We start from the raw sequence: 23,067 nt of genomic DNA on the forward strand, positions 1-23,067 counted from the left end.
TCAACTTTTACCTTGAAAATCATTTTTTGTCTTGAAAATCAACTTTTACCTTGAAAATCATTTTTTGTCTTGAAAATCAACTTTTACCTTGAAAATCATTTTTTGTCATGAAAATCAACTTTTACCTTGAAAATCATTTTTTGTCTTGAAAATCAACTTTTACCTTGAAAATCATTTTTTTGTCTTGAAAATCAACTTTTACTTGGGCAGAGGGAAGCCTGAGCTTCTCTGCTTAGGCTGCTGCCCCCGCGACCCCACCTTGGAAAAGCCCAAGAAGATGGACGGACGGACATTTTTTTAATCGACTTTTGAAAATTGAAACAAAATAATTTTTTAAAACAATTTTATAACCGATTTTGGAAAAAATGATGAATCGATTTAGAATGGGAATGTCATGTTTCGGATGTGAACCCTTTGAGACACTTGTGATTTAGGGCTATATAAGTAAACTCATTGATTGCTTGAACATTTATTTCCTCTCCTGGCTTTAGTTCAGTGACAGTCCACTTTGTGGCACACAAGACCGAGGCATGGTCTCAGGTCAGGTGTGTGTATTAGTTCAGTGACAGTCCACTTTGTGTCACACAAGACTAGACAAGACCAGACCGAGGCATGGTCTCAGGTCAGGTGTGTTTAAAGGAGACAAGACCAGACCGAGGCACGGTCTCAGGTCAGGTGTGTTTAAAGGAGACAAGACCGGACCGAGGCATGGTCTCAGGTCAGGTGTGTTTAAAGGAGACAAGACCAGACCGAGGCACGGTCTCAGGTCAGGTGTGTTAAAAGGAGGCGTGTCTTCCCTCCCCCTGGCCAGTGGAGTCCCACAAGACACTTTGATAAAGAAGGTGAGTTGTGTGACTAGACTACTGCAGCATGATGTCTTTGAGGTTCTCCTGCAGGATGGTGTCCTTGACGGCGTGGAAGACGAAGCGGATGTTCTCTGTGTCCACCGCCGTGGTGAAGTGGTGGAAGAGAGGCTTGCCTCGGTTTCTTCTTTTACGGCTGAACGACTGCACCAGGAACGCCTGCAGGGGGTGGACCACACTCACCTTAGTCATGCTGCTGCGGCTTATAAAACGGTGTGGCTAATTTGTGATTTGTCTTGGCTGCCGGCCATAAAGTTTTGTGTTCAATAGTTTCCACTCAACTCAAGCGGAGACACTGAAAAGGTGTATTAGTGTTTGTCCTATGGCGCCACCTTTTGGACCAGTTCACTCACTACAGGTGCTGCGGGTTGAAAATGTACTTGAACCGGAAGTATAAGTCATTTCTACTCGTATGGATTCTTCACTCATCGCTCCAAGCAACAATTGTAGGTTTTACAATATAACTAAAACTATTCTTACTGAAGTGTTCCATGTGTGACGTCTGTAGGAGTGTTTTCATGCATATTTGTATGTATATTTCATGAAAAACAACTTTTACCTTGAAAATCTATTTTTTCCTTGAAAATATTTTTTTGTCTTAAATATCAACTTTTACCTTGAAAATAATTTTTTGTCTTGAAAATCAAATTTTACCTTGAAAATAATTTTTTGTCTTGAAAATCAACTTTTACCTTGAAAATAATTTTTTGTCATGAAAATCATTTTTTTCCTTGAAAATCAACTTTTACCTTGAAAATCATTTTTTGTCATGAAAATCATTTTCTTCCTTGAAAATCAACTTTTACCTTGAATCATTTTTTGTCATGAAAATCATTTTTCCTTGAAAATCAACTTTTACCCGGAAAATAATTTTTTGTCTTGAAAATCAACTTTTACCCGGAAAATAATTTTTTGTCTTGAAAATCATTTTTTGTCTTGAAATTCAACTTTTACCTTGAAAATATTTTTTTTGTCTTGAAAATCAACTTTTACCTTGAAAATAATTTTTTGTCATGAAAATCATTTTTTTCCTTGAAAATCAACTTTTACCTTGAAAATCATTTTTTGTCATGAAAATCATTTTCTTCCTTGAAAATCAACTTTTACCTTGAATCATTTTTTGTCATGAAAATCATTTTTCCTTGAAAATCAACTTTTACCCGGAAAATAATTTTTTGTCTTGAAAATCAACTTTTACCCGGAAAATAATTTTTTGTCTTGAAAATCATTTTTTGTCTTGAAATTCAACTTTTACCTTGAAAATATTTTTTTTGTCTTGAAAATCAACTTTTACTTTGAAAATATTTTTTTGTCATGAAAATCAACTTTTACCTTGAAAATAATTTTTTTGTCTTGAAAATCAACTTTTACTTTGAAAATTATTTTTTGTCTTGAAAATCAACTTTTACCTTGAAAATATTTTTTTTGTCTTGAAAATCAACTTTTACCTTGAAAATATTTTTTTGTCTTGAAAATAAATTTTACTTTGAAAATAATTTTTTGTCAAGAAAATCAACTTTTACCTTGAAAATAATTTTTTTGTCTTGAAAATCAACTTTTACCTTGAAAATAATTTTTTTGTCATGAAAATCCACTTTTACCTTGAAAATAATTTTTTGTCTTGAAAATCAACTTTTACCTTGAAAATAATTTTTTGTCTTGAAAAAAAAAAATAAAAAAATTATATATATATATATATATATATATAAAAAACAGACTTATCATAAGTATATATAACAGACTTATCATAAGCCACTGCTTTTCCCCCTCTGCTTTGAACCCTGCGGCTTATAAAACGGTGTGGCTAATTTGTGGATTTGTCTTGGCTGCCGGCCATAAAGTTTTGTGTTCAAAAGTTTCCACTCAACTCAAGCGGAGACACTGAAAAGGTGTATTAGTGTTTGTCCTATGGCGCCACCTTTTGGACCAGTTCACTCACTACAGGTGCTGCGGGTTGAAAATGTACTTGAACCGGAAGTATAAGTCATTTCTACTCGTATGGATTCTTCACTCATCGCTCCAAGCAACAATTGTAAGTTTTACAATATAACTAAAACTATTCTTACTGAAGTGTTCCATGTGTGACGTCTGTAGGAGTGTTTTCATGCATATTTGTATATTTCATGAAAATCTACTTTTACCTTAAAATCTATTTTTTCCTTGAAAATCAACTTTTACCTTGAAAATCATTTTTTGTGTTAAATATCAACTTTTACCTGGAAAATCATTTTTTGTCCTGAAAATCATTTTTTGTCATGAAAATCATTTTTTTCCTTGAAAATCAACTTTTACCTGGAAAATCATTTTTTGTCTTGAAAATCATTTTTTGTCTTGAAATTCAACTTTTACCTTGAAAATATTTTTTTTGTCTTGAAAATCAACTTTTACTTTGAAAATCATTTTTTGTCATGAAAATCAACTTTTACCTTGAAAATCATTTTTTGTCTTGAAAATCAACTTTTACCTTAAATAATTTTTTGTCATGAAAATAACCTTGAAAATAATTTTTTGTCATGAAAATCAACTTTTACCTTGAAAATAATTTTTTGTCATAAAAATAATTTTTTGTCATAAAAATATTTTTTTGTCATAAAAATATTTTTTTGTCATGAAAATCAACTTTTACCTTAAATAATTTTTTGTCATGAAAATCAACTTTTACCTTGAAAATCATTTTTTCTCATGAAAATCATTTTTTCCTTGAAAATCAGCTTTTACCTGGAAAATAATTTGTTGTCATGAAAATCAACTTTTACCTTGAAAATCATTTTTTGTCATGAAAATCAACTTTTACCTTGAAAATAATTTTTTGTCATGAAAATCAACTTTTACCTTGAAAATAATTTTTTGTCATGAAAATCAACTTTTACCTGGAAAATCATTTTTTGTCATGAAAATCATTTTTTCCTTGAAAATCAGCTTTTACCTGGAAAATCATTTTTTGTCATGAAAATCATTTTTTCCTTGAAAATCATTTTTTGTCATGAAAATCATTTTTTCCTTAAAAATAATTTTTTGTCATGAAAATAATTTTTTCCTTGAAAATCAACTTTTACCTGGAATATAATTTTTTGTCCTGAAAATAATTTTTTGTCTTGAAATTCAACTTTTACCTTGAAAATAATTTTTTGTCATGAAAATCAACTTTTACCTTGAAAATAATTTTTTGTCATGAAAATATTTTTTTGTCATGAAAATCAACTTTTACCTTGAAAATAATTTTTTGTCATGAAAATCAACTTTTACCTTGAAAATAATTTTTTGTCATGAAAATCAACTTTTACCTGGAAAATCATTTTTTGTCATGAAAATCATTTTTTCCTTGAAAATCAGCTTTTACCTGGAAAATCATTTTTTGTCATGAAAATCATTTTTTCCTTGAAAATCATTTTTTGTCATGAAAATCATTTTTTCCTTAAAAATAATTTTTTGTCATGAAAATCATTTTTTCCTTGAAAATCAACTTTTACCTGGAATATAATTTTTTGTCCTGAAAATCATTTTTTGTCTTGAAATTCAACTTTTACCTTGAAAATAATTTTTTGTCATGAAAATCAACTTTTACCTTGAAAATAATTTTTTGTCATGAAAATATTTTTTTGTCATGAAAATCAACTTTTACTTTGAAAATATTTTTTTGTCATGAAAATCCACTTTTACCTTGAAAATAATTTTTTGTCTTGAAAATCAACTTTTACCTTGAAAATAATTTTTTGTCTTGAAAATCAACTTTTACCTTGAAAATAATTTTTTGTCTTGAAAAAAAAAAAAAAAAAAAAAAAATATATATATATATATATATAAAAAACAGACTTATCATAAGTATATATAACAGACTTATCATAAGCCACTGCTTTTTCCCCTCTGCTTTGAATCCTGCGGCTTATAAAACGGTGTGGCTAATTTGTGGATTTGTCTTGGCTGCCGGCCATAAAGTTTTGTGTTCAATAGTTTCCACTCAACCCAAGCGGAGACACTGAAAAGGTGTATTAGTGTTTGTCCTATGGCGCCACCTTTTGGACCAGTTCACTCACTACAGGTGCTGCGGGTTGAAAATGTACTTGAACCAGAAGTATAAGTCGTCCGTAGTGTTTCTACGCGTATGGATTCTTCACTCATCGCTCCAAGCAACAATTGTAGGTTTTACAATATAACTAAAACTATTCTTATTGAAGTGTTCCATGTGTGACGTCTGTAGGAGTGTTTTCATGCATATTTGTATGTATATTTCATGAAAAACAACTTTTACCTTGAAAATCTATTTTTTCCTTGAAAATATTTTTTTGTCATGAAAATCAACTTTTACCTTGAAAATCATTTTTTGTCTTGAAAATCATTTTTTGTCATGAAAATCATTTTTTCCCTTGAAAATCAACTTTTACCTTGAAAATCATTTTTTGTCATGAAAATCATTTTTTCCCTTGAAAATCAACTTTTACCTTGAAAATCATTTTTTGTCATGAAAATCATTTTCTTCCTTGAAAATCAACTTTTACCTTGAAAATCATTTTTTGTCATGAAAATAATTTTTTCCTTGAAAATCAACTTTTACCCGGAAAATAATTTTTTGTCTTGAAAATCAACTTTTACCCGGAAAATAATTTTTTGTCTTGAAAATCATTTTTTGTCCTGAAAATCATTTTTTGTCTTGAAATTCAACTTTTACCTTGAAAATATTTTTTTTGTCTTGAAAATCAACTTTTACTTTGAAAATATTTTTTTGTCATGAAAATCAACTTTTACCTTGAAAATAATTTTTTTGTCTTGAAAATCAACTTTTACTTTGAAAATTATTTTTTGTCTTGAAAATCAACTTTTACTTTGAAAATAATTTTTTGTCATGAAAATCAACTTTTACCTTGAAAATAATTTTTTTGTCTTGAAAATCAACTTTTACTTTGAAAATAATTTTTTGTCATGAAAATCAACTTTTACCTTGAAAATAATTTTTTTGTCTTGAAAATCAACTTTTACTTTGAAAATATTTTTTTGTCATGAAAATCCACTTTTACCTTGAAAATAATTTTTTTGTCTTGAAAATCAACGTTTACTTTGAAAATAATTTTTTGTCTTGAAAATCAACTTTTACCTTGAAAATATTTTTTTGTCTTGAAAATCAACTTTTACTTTGAAAATAATTTTTTGTCATGAAAATCAACTTTTACCTTGAAAATAATTTTTTTGTCTTGAAAATCAACTTTTACTTTGAAAATATTTTTTTGTCATGAAAATCCACTTTTACCTTGAAAATAATTTTTTGTCTTGAAAATCAACTTTTACCTTGAAAATAATTTTTTTGTCTTGAAAATCAACTTTTACCTTGAAAATATTTTTTTGTCTTGAAAATCAACTTTTACTTTGAAAATAATTTTTTGTCATGAAAATCAACTTTTACCTTGAAAATAATTTTTTTGTCTTGAAAATCAACTTTTACTTTGAAAATATTTTTTTGTCATGAAAATCCACTTTTACCTTGAAAATAATTTTTTGTCTTGAAAATCAACTTTTACCTTGAAAATAATTTTTTTGTCTTGAAAATCAACTTTTACTTTGAAAATATTTTTTTGTCATGAAAATCCACTTTTACCTTGAAAATAATTTTTTTGTCTTGAAAATCAACGTTTACTTTGAAAATAATTTTTTGTCTTGAAAATCAACTTTTACCTTGAAAATATTTTTTTGTCTTGAAAATCAACTTTTACTTTGAAAATAATTTTTTGTCATGAAAATCAACTTTTACCTTGAAAATAATTTTTTTGTCTTGAAAATCAACTTTTACTTTGAAAATATTTTTTTGTCATGAAAATCCACTTTTACCTTGAAAATAATTTTTTGTCTTGAAAATCAACTTTTACCTTGAAAATAATTTTTTTGTCTTGAAAATCAACTTTTACTTTGAAAATATTTTTTTGTCATGAAAATCCACTTTTACCTTGAAAATAATTTTTTTGTCTTGAAAATCAACGTTTACTTTGAAAATAATTTTTTGTCTTGAAAATCAACTTTTACCTTGAAAATATTTTTTTGTCTTGAAAATCAACGTTTACTTTGAAAATAATTTTTTGTCTTGAAAATCAACTTTTACCTTGAAAATATTTTTTTGTCTTGAAAATCAACTTTTACTTTGAAAATAATTTTTTGTCATGAAAATCAACTTTTACCTTGAAAATAATTTTTTTGTCTTGAAAATCAACTTTTACTTTGAAAATATTTTTTTGTCATGAAAATCCACTTTTACCTTGAAAATAATTTTTTGTCTTGAAAATCAACTTTTACCTTGAAAATAATTTTTTTGTCTTGAAAATCAACTTTTACTTTGAAAATATTTTTTTGTCATGAAAATCCACTTTTACCTTGAAAATAATTTTTTTGTCTTGAAAATCAACGTTTACTTTGAAAATAATTTTTTGTCTTGAAAATCAACTTTTACCTTGAAAATATTTTTTTGTCTTGAAAATCAACTTTTACTTTGAAAATAATTTTTTGTCATGAAAATCAACTTTTACCTTGAAAATAATTTTTTTGTCTTGAAAATCAACTTTTACTTTGAAAATATTTTTTTGTCATGAAAATCCACTTTTACCTTGAAAATAATTTTTTGTCTTGAAAATCAACTTTTACCTTGAAAATAATTTTTTGTCTTGAAAAAAAAAAAAAAATATATATATATATATATATATATATATATATATATATATATATATATATATATATATATATAAAAACAGACTTATCATAAGTATATATAACAGACTTATCATAAGCCACTGCTTTTTCCCCTCTGCTTTGAACCCTGCGGCTTATAAAACGGTGTGGCTAATTTGTGGATTTGTCTTGGCTGCCGGCCATAAAGTTTTGTGTTCAATAGTTTCCACTCAACTCAAGCGGAGACACTGAAAAGGCGTATTAGTGTTTGTCCTATGGCGCCACCTTTTGGACCAGTTCACTCACTACAGGTGCTGCGGGGTGAAAATGTACTTGAACCGGAAGTATAAGTCGTCCGTAGTGTTTATACGTGTATGCATTCTTCACTCATCGCTCCAAGCAACAATTGTAAGTTTTACAATATAACTAAAACTATTCTTACTGAAGTGTTCCATGTGTGATGTCTGTAGGAGTGTTTTCATGCATATTTGTATATTTCATGAAAATCTACTTTTACATTGAAAATATATTTTTCCCTTAAATAATTTTTTGTCATGAATATCAACTTTTACATTGAAAATATTTTTTGTCATGAATATCAACTTTTACATTGAAAATATTTTTTTTGTCTTGAAAAATCAACTTTTACCTTGAAAATAATTTTTTGTCTTGAAATTCAACTTTTACCTTGAAAATCATTTTTTGTCTTGAAAATCAACTTTTACCTTGAAAAAATTTTTTTGTCTTGAAAATCAACTTTTACCTGGAAAATCATTTTTTGTCTTGAAATTCAACTTTTACCTTGAAAATAATTTGTTTGTCTTGAAAATCAACTTTTACTTTGAAAATAATTTTTTGTCATGAAAATCAACTTTTACCTTGAAAATCATTTTTTGTCTTGAAAATCAACTTTTACCTGGAAAATAATTTGTCATGAAAATCAACTTTTACCTTGAAAATCATTTTTTGTCATGAAAATCAACTTTTACCTTGAAAATATTTTTTTGTCTTGAAAATCAACTTTTACCTTGAAAATCATTTTTTGTCATGAAAATCAACTTTTACCTTGAAAATCATTTTTTGTCTTGAAAATCAACTTTTACCTTGAAAATCATTTTTTACCTTGAAAATCATTTTTTGTCTTGAAAATCAACTTTTACCTGGAAAATCATTTTTTGTCTTGAAAATCATTTTTTGTCTTGAAAATCAACTTTTACTTTGAAAATAATTTTTTGTCATGAAAATCAACTTTTACCTTGAAAATAATTTTTTGTCATGAAAATCAACTTTTACCTTAAATAATTTTTTGTCATGAAAATAACCTTGAAAATAATGTTTTGTCATGAAAATCAACTTTTACCTGGAAAATCATTTTTTGTCTTGAAAATCATTTTTTGTCTTGAAAATCAACTTTTACTTTGAAAATAATTTTTTGTCATGAAAATCAACTTTTACCTTGAAAATCAACTTTTACCTTGAAAATAATTTTTTGTCATGAAAATCAACTTTTACCTTAAATAATTTTTTGTCATGAAAATCAACTTTTACCTTGAAAATCAACTTTTACCTTGAAAATAATTTTTTGTCTTGAAATTCAACTTTTACCTTGAAAATCATTTTTTGTCTTGAAAATCAACTTTTACCTTGAAAAACATTTTTTGTCTTGAAAATCAACTTTTACCTGGAAAATCATTTTTTGTCTTGAAATTCAACTTTTACCTTGAAAATAATTTGTTTGTCTTGAAAATCAACTTTTACTTTGAAAATAATTTTTTGTCATGAAAATCAACTTTTACCTTGAAAATCATTTTTTGTCTTGAAAATCAACTTTTACCTGGAAAATAATTTTTTGTCATGAAAATCAACTTTTACCTTGAAAATAATTTTTTGTCTTGAAATTCAACTTTTACCTTGAAAATAATTTGTTTGTCTTGAAAATCAACTTTTACTTTGAAAATATTTTTTTGTCATGAAAATCAACTTTTACCTTGAAAATCATTTTTTGTCTTGAAAATCAACTTTTACCTGGAAAATAATTTGTCATGAAAATCAACTTTTACCTTGAAAATAATTTTTTGTCATGAAAATCAACTTTTACCTTGAAAATATTTTTTTGTCTTGAAAATCAACTTTTACCTTGAAAATCATTTTTTGTCATGAAAATCAACTTTTACCTTGAAAATCATTTTTTGTCTTGAAAATCAACTTTTACCTTGAAAATCATTTTTTACCTTGAAAATCATTTTTTGTCTTGAAAATCAACTTTTACCTGGAAAATCATTTTTTGTCTTGAAAATCATTTTTTGTCTTGAAAATCAACTTTTACTTTGAAAATAATTTTTTGTCATGAAAATCAACTTTTACCTTGAAAATCAACTTTTACCTTGAAAATAATTTTTTGTCATGAAAATCAACTTTTACCTTAAATAATTTTTTGTCATGAAAATAACCTTGAAAATAATGTTTTGTCATGAAAATCAACTTTTACCTGGAAAATCATTTTTTGTCTTGAAAATCAATTTTTACTTTGAAAATAATTTTTTGTCATGAAAATCAACTTTTACCTTGAAAATCAACTTTTACCTTGAAAATAATTTTTTGTCATGAAAATCAACTTTTACCTTAAATAATTTTTTGTCATGAAAATAACCTTGAAAATAATGTTTTGTCATGAAAATCAACTTTTACCTTGAAAATAATTTTTTGTCATGAAAATCAACTTTTACCTTGAAAATCATTTTTTGTCATGAAAATTGTTTTCCTTGAAAATCAGCTTTTACCTGGAAAATCATTTTTTGTCATGAAAATCAACTTTTACCTTGAAAATATTTTTTTGTCATGAAAATAAGCTTGAAACTAATTTTTTGTCATGAAAATCAACTTTTACCTTGAAACTAATTTTTTGTCATAAAAATCAACTTTTACCTTGAAAATAATTTTTTGTCATGAAAATCAACTTTTACCTTGAAAATAATTTTTTGTCATGAAAATCAACTTTTACCTTGAAAATAATTTTTTTGTCATGAAAATCATTTTTCTGTCATGAAAATCATTTTTTCCTTGAAAATCATTTTTTGTCATGAAAATCATTTTTTCCTTGAAAATCAACTTTTACCTGGAATCTCATTTTTTGTCTTGAAAATCATTTTTTGTCCTGAAAATCGTTTTTTGTCTTGAAAATCATTTTTTGTCTTGAAATTCAACTTTTACCTTGAAAATAATTTTTTTGTGTTGAAAATCAACTTTTACTTTGAAAATAATTTTTTGTCATGAAAATCAACTTTTACCTTGAAAATCATTTTTTGTCTTGAAAATCAACTTTTACCTTGAAAATAATTGTTTGTCTTGAAAATCAACTTTTACCTGGAAAATCATTTTTTTGTCATGAAAATCAACTTTTACCAGGAAAATATTTTTTTTGTCTTGAAAATCAACTTTTACCTTGAAAATAATTTTTTGTCATGAAAATCAACTTTTACCTTGAAAATAATTTTTTTGTCTTGAATATCAACTTTTACTTTGAAAATCATTTTTTGTCTTGAAAATCAACTTTTACCTGGAAAATAATTTGTCATGAAAATCAACTTTTACCTTGAAAATCAACTTTTACCTGGAAAATCATTTTTTGTCTTGAAAATCAACTTTTACCTTAAATAATTTTTTTGTCTTGAAAATCAACTTTTACTTTGAAAATCATTTTTTGTCTTGAAAATCAACTTTTACCTGGAAAATAATTTGTCATGAAAATAAACTTTTACCTTGAAAATCATTTTTTGTCTTGAAAATCAACTTTTACCTTGAAAATAATTTTTTGTCTTGAAAATCAACTTTTACCTGGAAAATCATTTTTTTGTCATGAAAATCAACTTTTACCAGGAAAATATTTTTTTTGTCTTGAAAATCAACTTTTACCTTGAAAATAATTTTTTGTCATGAAAATCAACTTTTACCTTGAAAATAATTTTTTGTCTTGAAAATCAACTTTTACCTTGAAAATATATTTTTGTCTTGAAAATCAACTTTTAACTGGAAAAACATTTTTTTGTCATGAAAATCAACTTTTACCTTGAAAATACTTTTTTGTCTTGAAAATCAACTTTTACCTTGAAAATATATTTTTGTCTTGAAAATCAACTTTTAACTGGAAAAACATTTTTTTGTCATGAAAATCAACTTTTACCTTGAAAATATTTTTTTGTCATGAAAATAACCTTGAAAATAATTGTTTGTCTTGAAACTAATTTTTTGTCATGAAAATCATTTATTCCGTGAAAATCATTTTTACATTATCGTAATGTAATCATGATAGCGTCATTGGCATGAGCTAATATGCTAACGCATTTCCAAGTGTCTCTGTTAGAAATTAACTTACAATACTGTTTTAGTTTGGCAAATTCACCAAAACGTCAGCGTGGAGTTATTGAGTCCGTTTAGCTGATTGGAGAGCTAGCTTCTGCAGATAGTGGGTCCATGACCATGGCTTCTGTTTTGTTTGATCAGCAGTTTTACTGCCATGCTACAGACACAGTTTAACGTATGTAAATAAACATTTGAAGAAAATATGTCTGTGTAAATAACTCATTTCACAACGTTTATGTCTGCGGCTAACATATGGAAAATATAGTTTTCTTCTAAAGTTTAGTGGGTGTGGCTAATATATTTGTGACTGGTGATGTCATCCAGCACCCCCACCTTCTCCCCCCATTTCTTTATGCTGCAAAATGTTTGTAATTATTATCATTTTTTTGTTATTAAATGTTTTATCACAAATGATACAAATGACTGGTTTGTGATGACTCAAACTCTGCGATTCATGGTTTACAACAAAATGCTCACTGAAGTAGGGAATATATGTAAGAGGTCGCCGGTACCTGCACGTCCTCCAGCCGCCGCGGGTCCCCTCGGAACTCTGGGAAGTTCTTGCGGATGTCGGCGCTGCGAATCTTTTCCACCAGCAGGTCCGTTTTGTTGAGGAAGAGGATGATGGAGACGTTGAGGAAGAGCTTGTTGTTGACGATGGTCTCAAAGATGTTCATGCTCTCCACCAGGCGGTTGGTGCGCCGGTCCTCCATCAAGACCTGGAGTGCGCACACACACACACACACACACACACACACACACACACACACACACACACACACACACACACACACACACACACACACACACACACACACACACACACACACACACACACACACACACACACACACACACACACAGAGAGAGAGAGAAAGAGGTTTAATCTGTGCAGCCATCAAAGACTGGCGATCACAAGACAGAATTGGAAAGGTTTTTCCCACAAAAGGATCTTTGTGCGCTCAGACTTTTGTCCCCCGCGGTCTCATCTGGGCTTCTAGTTCCCTGCGTGTCTGTGGACTACCTGGTCGTACTCGGACGAGGACACCATGAAGAGGATGGACGTGATGCCGTCGAAGCACTGGAACCACTTCTGCCTCTGCGACCTCTGCCCGCCCACGTCCACCATCTTGAAGGGGATCTTCTTGATGACAAAGTCGTGCTCCACGATGCCTTTGGTGGCCTTCCTGGCGAACAAGATGTCCTGCCTGCTGGGGGTGTAACTCTGGAGGCAGGAAGGAAGGAAGGTGCCTTTTTAGCTCTTTATGTGCTCGGTTAGGGCCGGGCGGGAAAAAAACCCCACAATATGCGATCATAGGTGCACACAAAACAAAACGCAATTCTTTTTCATCCCGATTCTATATTTATTCAGAATTTTAAAACAGTATTTAAATTTAAAAAGATTAAAAAAAATTTTTTTTTCTAAGGATCAATTTAAAGGTTTTTTTTATATATAAAATGTTTTAAAAATGTTTATTATAAAAAAAAAAAAATCACATTTATTTATTTTTATTAATTCTATTTCCAATACAATATGTTTTATTAATTCTATTTCCATATAATAATTTATATACATTCAAAAATGTATTTAAATTTAAAAATATATAAATACATTTTAATTTTTTTCAAAGCATCAATTTAAATGTTTTTTTATATATAAAATGTTTTAAAAATGTTTATTATAAAAAATTTAAAAAACACATGTATTTATTTTTTAAAATTCTATTTCCAATACAATAATTTTGTATTAATTCTATTTCCATATAACAATTTATATACATTAAAAAATGTATTTAAATTTAAAAATATATAAATAAATTTTTTACATTTTTTTATAAGGATCAATTTAAACGTTTTTTTATATAAAATGTTTTAAAAATTTTTATCATAAAAAAAAAAATCACATTTATTTATTTTTATTAATTCTATTTCCAATACAATATGTTTTATTAATTCTATTTCCATATAATAATTTATATACATTCAAAAATGTATTTAAATTTAAAAATATATAAATACATTTTAATTTTTTTCAAAGGATCAATTTAAATGTTTTTTTTATATATAAAATGTTTTAAAAATGTTTATTATAAAAAAATAAAAAAACATGTATTTATTTTTATTAATTCTATTTCCAATACAATAATTTTGTATTCATTCTATTTCCATATAACAATTTATATACATTAAAAATGTATTTAAATTTAAAAATATATAAATACATTTTAATTTTTTTCAAAGGATCAATTTAAACGTTTTTTTATATAAAATGTTTTAAAAATGTTTATCATAAAAAAAAAAATCACATTTATTTATTTTTATTAATTCTATTTCCAATACAATCATTTTAATGAATTCTATTTCCATATAAGAATTTATATACATTCAAAAATGTATTTAATTTTTTTTAAATATATAAAATAATGTTTTTTTCTTCTTCTGAGGATCAATTTAAATACGTTTTTTAATATAAAATGTTAAAAAAATGTTTATTATAAAAATTCATATTTATTGATTTATTTTTATTAATTCTATTTCCATATAAGAATTTATATACATTCAAAAATGTATAATTTTTTAAAAAATATATAAAATAACGTTTTTTTTGAGGATCAATTTGAAAAAGTTTTTTTTAAAACAAAATGTTTTAAAAAAATGTTATAATAAAAATTCATATTTATTTATTTTTATTAATTCTATTTCCATATAAGAATAAGCTTGTCGAACCTGTGACCTGTTTTGAAAAAGGGTCATTAGAATTATTAGCCCAAATACTCCATTGTGGGGACGGAGTGGCGCGATTAGGAAAGTGGGCGTGCCAGCAACCTGAGGGTTCCTGGTTCAATCCCCACCTTCTACCAACCAAGTCACATCCGTTGTGTCCTTGAGCAAGACACTTCATCCTTGCTCCTGATGGGTGCTGGTTAGCGCCTTGCATGGCAGCTCCCGCCATCAGTGTGTGAATGTGTGTGTGAATGTGGAAATAGTGTCAAAGCGCTTTGAGCTATACAAGTATAACCCATTTACCATTGTGAGGATCGGTTTGAATCAAGAACCAATTCCAAGTCGAGAATGGATTCTGAATCAAATGATCACCCCCAGAATCAGATCGAATCGTTCAGTGCACAAAGAGTCACACGCCTGTCATTGACCAATATTTCATGTTTTACTCGCTAGTATTATTGTTGTTGTTGCTCATTTAAGATTACATTTAGGTTGCATTGTTGCATTTAAACTCAAAATATAACATTTTATTTATAATTCCTTTTTATCAGGAGATCTCAAAAGGCTGCAAAAAGATTGAAGTAATCTCACAAAGAAAAACAGTTTTATGGAAAACGAAATAAAAAAAAATAAGTCAAACAATGTTTAAGTAGTTGTGGCTATCGTACTTCAAAAAAATAAATAAAAATGAAGTATAGCTCTTTTGTTATGAAATAAAGTTTTTCATTATAAAATTTAAATAATTTAAATTAATTACCAATTATATTAAATAACAATTCAAATAATTGTATTATGAAATAAAATGTATTTCATTATACAATTAAAATATTTAAATAATTAATATTAATATTAAATAAGAATTATTTAAATGTTATTATGAAATGAAGTTTAATTCATTATAAAATTTTAATATTTTTTATTACTAATAATATTAAATAATCATAATAAAAATTGTTTTATTATGAAATAAAGTTTATTTTATTATAAAACTAAAATATTTAAATAATATTAAATGATAATTGAAATCATTTTATTATGAAAATGTTTTAATTATAAAATGTTAATAATTTAAATTAATTAATTAAATTAACTAATAATAATACAAATCATTTTTATAATGAAATACAGTATTTCATTATAAAATTCAAATATTTAAATAATTATTAATGTTAAATAATAACAATTAAAATTATTATTTTACATTCTCACACTTTGCACTATTTTGCTCCACTTTATTAAGCATTTCTTTCATATTCTATTTTTGCACCTTCATTTTAAGAGCTCATTGCTAAATGTTTCATGTCATTTTACAATTTTCAATGTTTTCCAGACTTGTGTTGACATTTATTTTCCTTTCTGCCTTGACGTCTGAGGGATTCTAATCAGAGGAAGATTACATTTGAAATACAAATATTTGCATTTATATATTCAATGTTCAATATTTGTAATGTTTACATTTAATATGTTTGTAAGGTCCTTATTATAGGTCATAAAATAGACCAATAATGATCAATGTCGACTGATGATAAACAGTTAAATCGTGATACAGTTTTCAGCCATACATGATGTACTCTATATGTGATTGCGGGACTCACCAGTTGGCCAATGCGCTCCAAGTTATCCAGGAAGTATTTGACCGACTCACTCTGCAGACAGACAAGGAGGGACAAGAGCATTAAATGAGCTGAGTCATCATGTTACACAGACATGTATAATAAACCACGAGGGCATTTCATGCAATCTTCAAAACAAAACAACCTCCAGTGAAATGTTACACAACAATCCAAACCGCCTTATAAGAACAAAGTCAATCACTGCATCCTTTTTTCCCCCGCATTGTAACCCTGGGAGGAGTTGAGTGTAGATAGTGACAGGAAAGGAGGACTAAGGACCTTCTACAAGGCGGTTTATGTATGCATCTAAACATTTATTTTTTCACCCACCTCTATGGAACGGCATGAACGATGGCAGAAAAGACATCTCTGCCAAAAATCCAAACTTTGTATAAACATCTTGACAAATGGGAGAGTTATTATATACCGTATTTTCCGCACTATTAGCCGCACCTAAAAACCACAAATTTACTCAAAAGCTGACAGTGCGGCTTATAACCCGGTGCGCTTTATATATGGATTAATATTAAGATTCATTTTCATAAAGTTTCGGTCTCGCAACTACGGTAAACAGCCGCCGCCTTTTTTTTTTTTCCCGTAGAAGAGGAAGTGCTTCTTCTTCTACGCAAGCAACCGCCAAGGTAAGCACCCGCCCCCATAGAAGAGGAAGCGCTTCTTCTTCTACTGTAAGCAACCACCCGCCCCCGTAGAAGAAGAAGAAGAAGCGCGCGGATATTACGTTTCATTTCCTTTGTGTGTTTACTACTCAGTGGCCTAGTGGTTAGAGTGTCCGCCCTGAGATCGGTAGGTTGTGAGTTCAAACCCCGGCCGAGTCATACCAAAGACTATAAAAATGGGACCCATTACCTCCCTGCTTGGCACTCAGCATCAAGGGTTGGAATTGGGGGTTAAATCACCAAAATGATTCCCGGGCGCGGCCACCGCTGCTGCCCACTGCTCCCCTCACCTCCCAGGGGGTGATCAAGGGTGATGGGTCAAATGCAGAGAATAATCTCGCCACACCTAGTGTGTGTGTGACAATCATTGGTACTTTAACTTTAACTTTTACATCTGTAAAGACCACAAAATGGCTCCTACTAAGCGACAGGTTTCCGGTTCATGAAAAGACGCAATCTCTCCATCCGCACACGGACTACTATTTCACAGCAACTGCCTAAAGACTTTCAAGAAAAGCTGGCTACTTTCCGTGCATATTGTAAAAACAAGATAGCTGAAAAAAAGATCCGGCCAGAGAACATTATCAACATGGACGAGGTTCCACTGACTTTTGATATTCCTGTGAACCGCACTGTGGATACAACGGGAGCACGTACGGTGAATATTCGCACCACAGGGAATGAGAAGTCATCCTTCACTGTGGTTCTAGCTTGCCATGCTAATGGCCAGAAACTTCCACCCATGGTGATATTCAAAAGGAAGACCTTGCCAAAAGAGACCTTTCCAGCCGGCGTCATCATAAAAGCTAACTCGAAGGGATGGATGGATGAAGAAAAGATGAGCGAGTGGTTAAGGTAAGTTTACGCGAAGAGGCCGGGTGGCTTTTTTCACGCAGCTCCGTCCATGTTGATATACGACTCCATGCGCGCCCACATCACGCTGGTTTTTAATATATTATTAAAGTTTGACTGACCTATCTGACTGTTTTTTTGACATTCCTTTAGCGCAGTTAGATGCGGCTTACAACACGGGGCGGCTTATAGGTGGACAAAGTTTTGAAATATGCCGTTCATTGAAGGCGCGGCTTATAACCCAGGGCGCCTTATGGTGCGGAAAATACGGTAAGTCAAGTAGAGCAGGCAGCAGCTCACACATTCTCATACTTGCAGGAAGAAATGAGCTTGAAAAAAAACTATCAACTCCGTGAAGGAGCCCAGAATTGTTTTTATTTCAATGTTCACAATATTTCAGGGTTCCTCAGGAGAAAACCTTACAATGTATTAAATCCATAAACTGCAGCAAAATTGTATATAATTGAGTAGACGGCGAGTTTTTGTGTTGTAGAAAAATCCCATAATTTCACCAATTTTCCCAGGAGATTTTCTACATGTTGGAATACAAATGTTGATGTTCCTCTTAGACACAGGTAATAAAGGTGTTTGTGAAATCCACTCATGTTTTTAGAGCTAAATTAACCACAACATCTCTATCCTCCTTCAAAACTGCACTAAAAGAACACTTCCAGGCAACTTCAACCCTAAACTAACACCCTCCCTTCCACATCCCACCTCCCCGGATTGTAAATAATCAAATGTAGATACTTATTCTTATTCTTATACTTTCTGATCTCTCTCTCGCTCTATGTCCACTACTTGCTGTACATATCCTACCAAGTCAGTCTTACACTGTTTCAATGTCCATTTCTCTGATGATACAATTGTTGATGACTGAAGTGATGATATCAACCAAACTTAACCCCCTCCTCCACATCCCACACCCCAGATTGTAAATAATGTAAATAATTAAATGTATATACTCTGATGATTAACTTGTGTGATGACTGTATTATGATGATAGTATCATGAATCAATTTAAGTGGACTTAAACAAGTGTAAAAACTTATTGGGGTGTTACCATTTAGTGGTCAATTGTAGGGAATATGTACTGTACTGTGCAATCTACTAATAAAAGTTTCAATCAATCAATCAACATTAGCGCTGCATAAAACATTATGTCACTACTGGTCCGACGTTTCCTAAAATGTTTAATTATTTTTTTTTAAACAAAAACAACCTAAAGCAGGGGTCCCCAAACTACGGCATACCTGCCAACTTTTGAAATCAGAAAAACCTAGTAGCCAGGGTCCAGGGGCCGCAGGCCCCGGTAGGTCCAGGACAAAGTCCTGGTGGGGGGTTCAGGTTCGCCCCCCCCCGACGCAAAATGATTATTAGCATTCAGACAGGTTAAAATGTTGCTAAAACCATCACTTTTCTATCAGTCACAGTGACTTTTCAAAACAAAAATATTACAGCAAAAATCATATGGGTTGATTGACATGTTTATTCTGTAAGCTAACTTCAATAGTTTGAAATTATTTTGACAGTTAATGCCAGTTATCCTGTCAACCTTTCACAAGACTTCAATTTGTTCATTGAAAGTATAAACACTTTTTACAGTAAACAAATGGTAAAACAGTACTAAACCATTCCATTAAAAAAAAAATTGGTGTCATTATTAACTTTCTGTCCAAGCTTGTATAATCTACTGCCTTGTTCAATTGTAAAAAATATTCTGTGCCTAAAATTCACATTTCTATCACAATTATCATACTGTAAACATGGTAAGCTAACTTCATTAAAATTAATAGTCCTGTCAATAGCATGGAATTACAATTCAAATGTAGTTTTTTTTTGCAAGCCTTTCAAAAGAATTCAAAATATGAAAAATGAATGAAAATTAATTTAAGCCATCAGACACTTGAAAAGTGGCACATCACATCTCTAATGTAATCATTTGAACTTTTCAACAGAAATAGCACTGCAAAAATATTAAGGACATACTTCTGTATTTTGGTAGTTATGCTGTCAACATTTAACAAGATTTCTTCAACTTGGACTTGAAAGCATAAATAGTATAAACACTTTTAACAGTATAACAGTACTAAACAATTCCAATAGATAACATTGGTGTCATTACCTTTTTGTGGCTAAAATCCAAATGTATTCTATCAGATTGATCATACTGCAAAAATGATATGGTAACTTTATGATAAGTTTACTTCATTCAAATGTAATTCAATAGCATCATTAGCATGGAACTACAATTAGACTTGTGTTTTTTTGTCCCAACGTGGTCTTTTACATGGCTAATTCCTCCGTGTCCGATCGAAAAATCTTGTCTGCAATTCGCGTAGTTTTCACCCTTTTTGGAACGGATAATTATTCCCGGATAGGCTTTTGAATATTCTTCACGGAATGACTGCAGTTTTCTTTTCGGTTTAAGACTCGTTTGCGATTTTTCTCCGGCTGATTCCATGATCGTTCGCTCGTTTGGAAACAATGGCAACTGGTGCCTCGTGCTTGGCAGCGGTGCTATAAATAGCCTCGCGCATGGCATTCGGAATGGCTTGATAGGAAGTTACGGGAAGCAGTGTCGATTGTCATTGTTGTTACGCGATTTCGTGAATAAAACTTAAAAAAAAAAACGTATTTTTTATCACTGCAACCGTAACCCGGAATAGGTTGATGAAAACCGTACTAATTACGGGAAAACCGGAGTAGTTGGCAGGTATGCTACGGCCCGCGGGCCGGATCCGGCCCCCACGCATCCAAAATCCGGCTCACGGGAAGTCCCAAGTTAAATTTTTATTTTTATTTATTTATTTATTTTTTTAAATCTTTCCTTTCTAATCCATTTTCTACCGCTTGTTACTCTCGGTGTCTCCTAGCCGCTCAGGCAAATTATATTGTCTAAAAATGAATTTTTCCATCGATAACGTGACAATGTTAAATGTCAAAATGGATTAAAAAGACAATGTATATATATATATATTTTTTTTTTTTTTAACCCAATGCGGCCCATGAGTCAAAAAGTTTGGGGACCCCTGACCTAAAGCCTTGTCCAACTGATTACTGACATGTACTATTCATGTTGAAATAATTGGTATCAGCCCAGAAAAAATAACATATTGGTAAATCTCTACTATAAATAATAATATCAACAAACATAACATTATCATCAACTACACTTATTGTACACATTGTTCTAGTCATCAACACAAATCCTTTTCTTTAGAAACTACACAAATCTCAAGAGTCCCTTTTGCTCCACAACACACACACACACACACACACACACACACACACACACACACACACACACACACACACACACACACACACACACACACACACACACACTCGACAGGAAACAGCTGTGTGTGTGTGAAGAGTGAGCAGAGACATGGGGGAGGGAGCGAGACAGAACCAAGTCACTTCAGCTGTGCCGTACAACACACACACACACACACACACACACACACACACGCACACGCACACGCACACGCACACACACACAAGAAAAGCTCAACATTTTGGCAATTTTATGAAAAGAGTCGTCATTTTACTCAACAAAAGTCACAATTATATAAGAAAACTTACAAATTTTGGCAATATTACAATAATAATCGGAATTTTACTTGGCAAAATGATGACAAAAGTCATAATTTTACTCTAAAAAAGTTCACTATTTTACAAGGACAACAAAAAAAATTGTCAATATTGTGATTAAAGTCAGAATTTGATGACAGATGTCACTATTTTGTATAAAAAATGTATAACTTTACATAAAAAAGTAATAATTTTACGAGAAAATATTGCAATATTACAGAAACAGAAAGAATATGAGAACATTTTCCCCAAATAAGTCGACACATTGTAAGAAAAAGACTGCTTTTAGTTAATTTTTACATTTTTTAATCTTTTGTTTGTAATTGGTTTTTAATCTTCATTATTTACTTCAAGTTATTACAGTATGTCTCTATATACATATTTTTTTAATTAATTTTGGCCAAAGGGGGCGCATTTCAATTTCTTCCACACACTTGTTATTTCATATGTTGACCAGAGGGGGAGCACTTTTAAAAGCGACACACATTTGTTCACACCTCCTCATATGGAAGATACTTTTCCTTCTTCATGTCTCAAGAAGGGTAGAAATACAAGAACACACACACACACACACACACACACACACACACACACACACACACACACACACACCACATTCTTGTATTTGTTACCTTCTTGAGACCTGAGGAAAATGCCTCCCTCTTTAGGCCCACCCTTTCTAGATATATAAAGTAATTTATTTACAACATTAATAATATATACATACTATGCAAATATTAAAAAGCTTGATGTGAAAAATTAGTTGGAATTTCGCAAGAAAAATGTCACAATTTCACAAGAAAAACTTACAATTTTGGCAGTATTATAATAAAAGTCGTCATTTTACTCAACGCAAGTCCAAATTTTACAAGAAAAACTGAACATTTGTGCAATGTTCTGATAAAAGTTGGAATTTTACTCAATAACAGTCGCAATTTTACAAGAAAAGCTCAACATTTTGGCAATTTTATGAAAAGACTCGTCACTTTACTCGACAAAAGTCACAATTTTATAAGACAACTTACAAATTTTGGCAATATTACAATAACAATCGGAATTTTACTTGGCAAAATGATGACAAAAGTCATCATTTTACTCTAAAAAAGTCACCATTTTACAAGGACAACAAAAAAAATTGGCAATATTGCGATTAAAGTCAGAATTTAATGACAAATGTCACCATTTTGCATTAAAAAAATTATAATTTTAGATAAAAAAGTAATAATTTTACGAGAAAATATTGCAATATTACAGAAACAGAAAGAATATGAGAACATTTTCCCCAAATAAGTCGACACATTGTAAGAAAAAGACTGCTTTTAGTTCATTTTTAAAAATGTTTATCTTTTCTTTGTAATGGTTTTTAATCTTCATTATTTACTTCAAGTTATTACAGTATGTCTCTATATACATATTTTTTTAATTAATTTTGGCCAAAGGGGGCGCATTTCAATTTCTTCCACACACTTGTTATTTCATATGTTGACCAGAGGGGGAGCACTTTTAAAAGCGACACACAGTCAATGTGAAAAATCCCTCCTTTTTGGGACCACCCTCATTTTGACCAGCAGGGGTGCAAATGAGACATTGTCTATTAGATGCAATGTTATTGGGACCATGATTTATGTCATCACTTGTTCACACCTCCTCATATGGAAGATACTTTTCCTTCTTCATGTCTCAAGAAGGGTAGAAATACAAGAGACATGGGGGAGGGAGCGAGACAGAACCAAGTCA

General features: G+C 29.9%; 1 protein-coding gene across 12 annotated transcripts in view; it reads right to left on the bottom strand.

Annotated features, from left to right (window-relative positions):
• Positions 1 to 23,067, bottom strand: part of LOC133570237 (guanine nucleotide-binding protein subunit alpha-12-like) — a 71,769-nt gene that overhangs the window by 1,103 nt on the left and 47,599 nt on the right. For 11 of the 12 annotated variants that reach the window (XR_012051236.1, XR_012051238.1, XR_012051237.1 and 8 more), the window contains exons 3-6: positions 16,187 to 16,237; positions 12,892 to 13,092; positions 12,380 to 12,586; positions 1 to 1,022 (exon numbers count right to left, since the gene is read on the bottom strand). The exon at positions 1 to 1,022 is cut by the window's left edge. Coding sequence is in view for 1 of the 12 variants with exons in the window: in XM_061923045.2 (XP_061779029.2) it covers positions 861 to 1,022; positions 12,380 to 12,586; positions 12,892 to 13,092; positions 16,187 to 16,237 (621 nt within the window). In the remaining 11 variants the exon portion in view is untranslated. The remainder of the gene's footprint in view (positions 1,023 to 12,379; positions 12,587 to 12,891; positions 13,093 to 16,186; positions 16,238 to 23,067) is intronic. The other variant, XR_012051229.1, reaches the window with a different exon arrangement.

Source organism: Nerophis lumbriciformis, linkage group LG27 (genome assembly GCF_033978685.3).
Source record: "Nerophis lumbriciformis linkage group LG27, RoL_Nlum_v2.1, whole genome shotgun sequence".
NCBI classification, from domain to species: Eukaryota; Metazoa; Chordata; class Actinopteri; order Syngnathiformes; family Syngnathidae; genus Nerophis; species Nerophis lumbriciformis.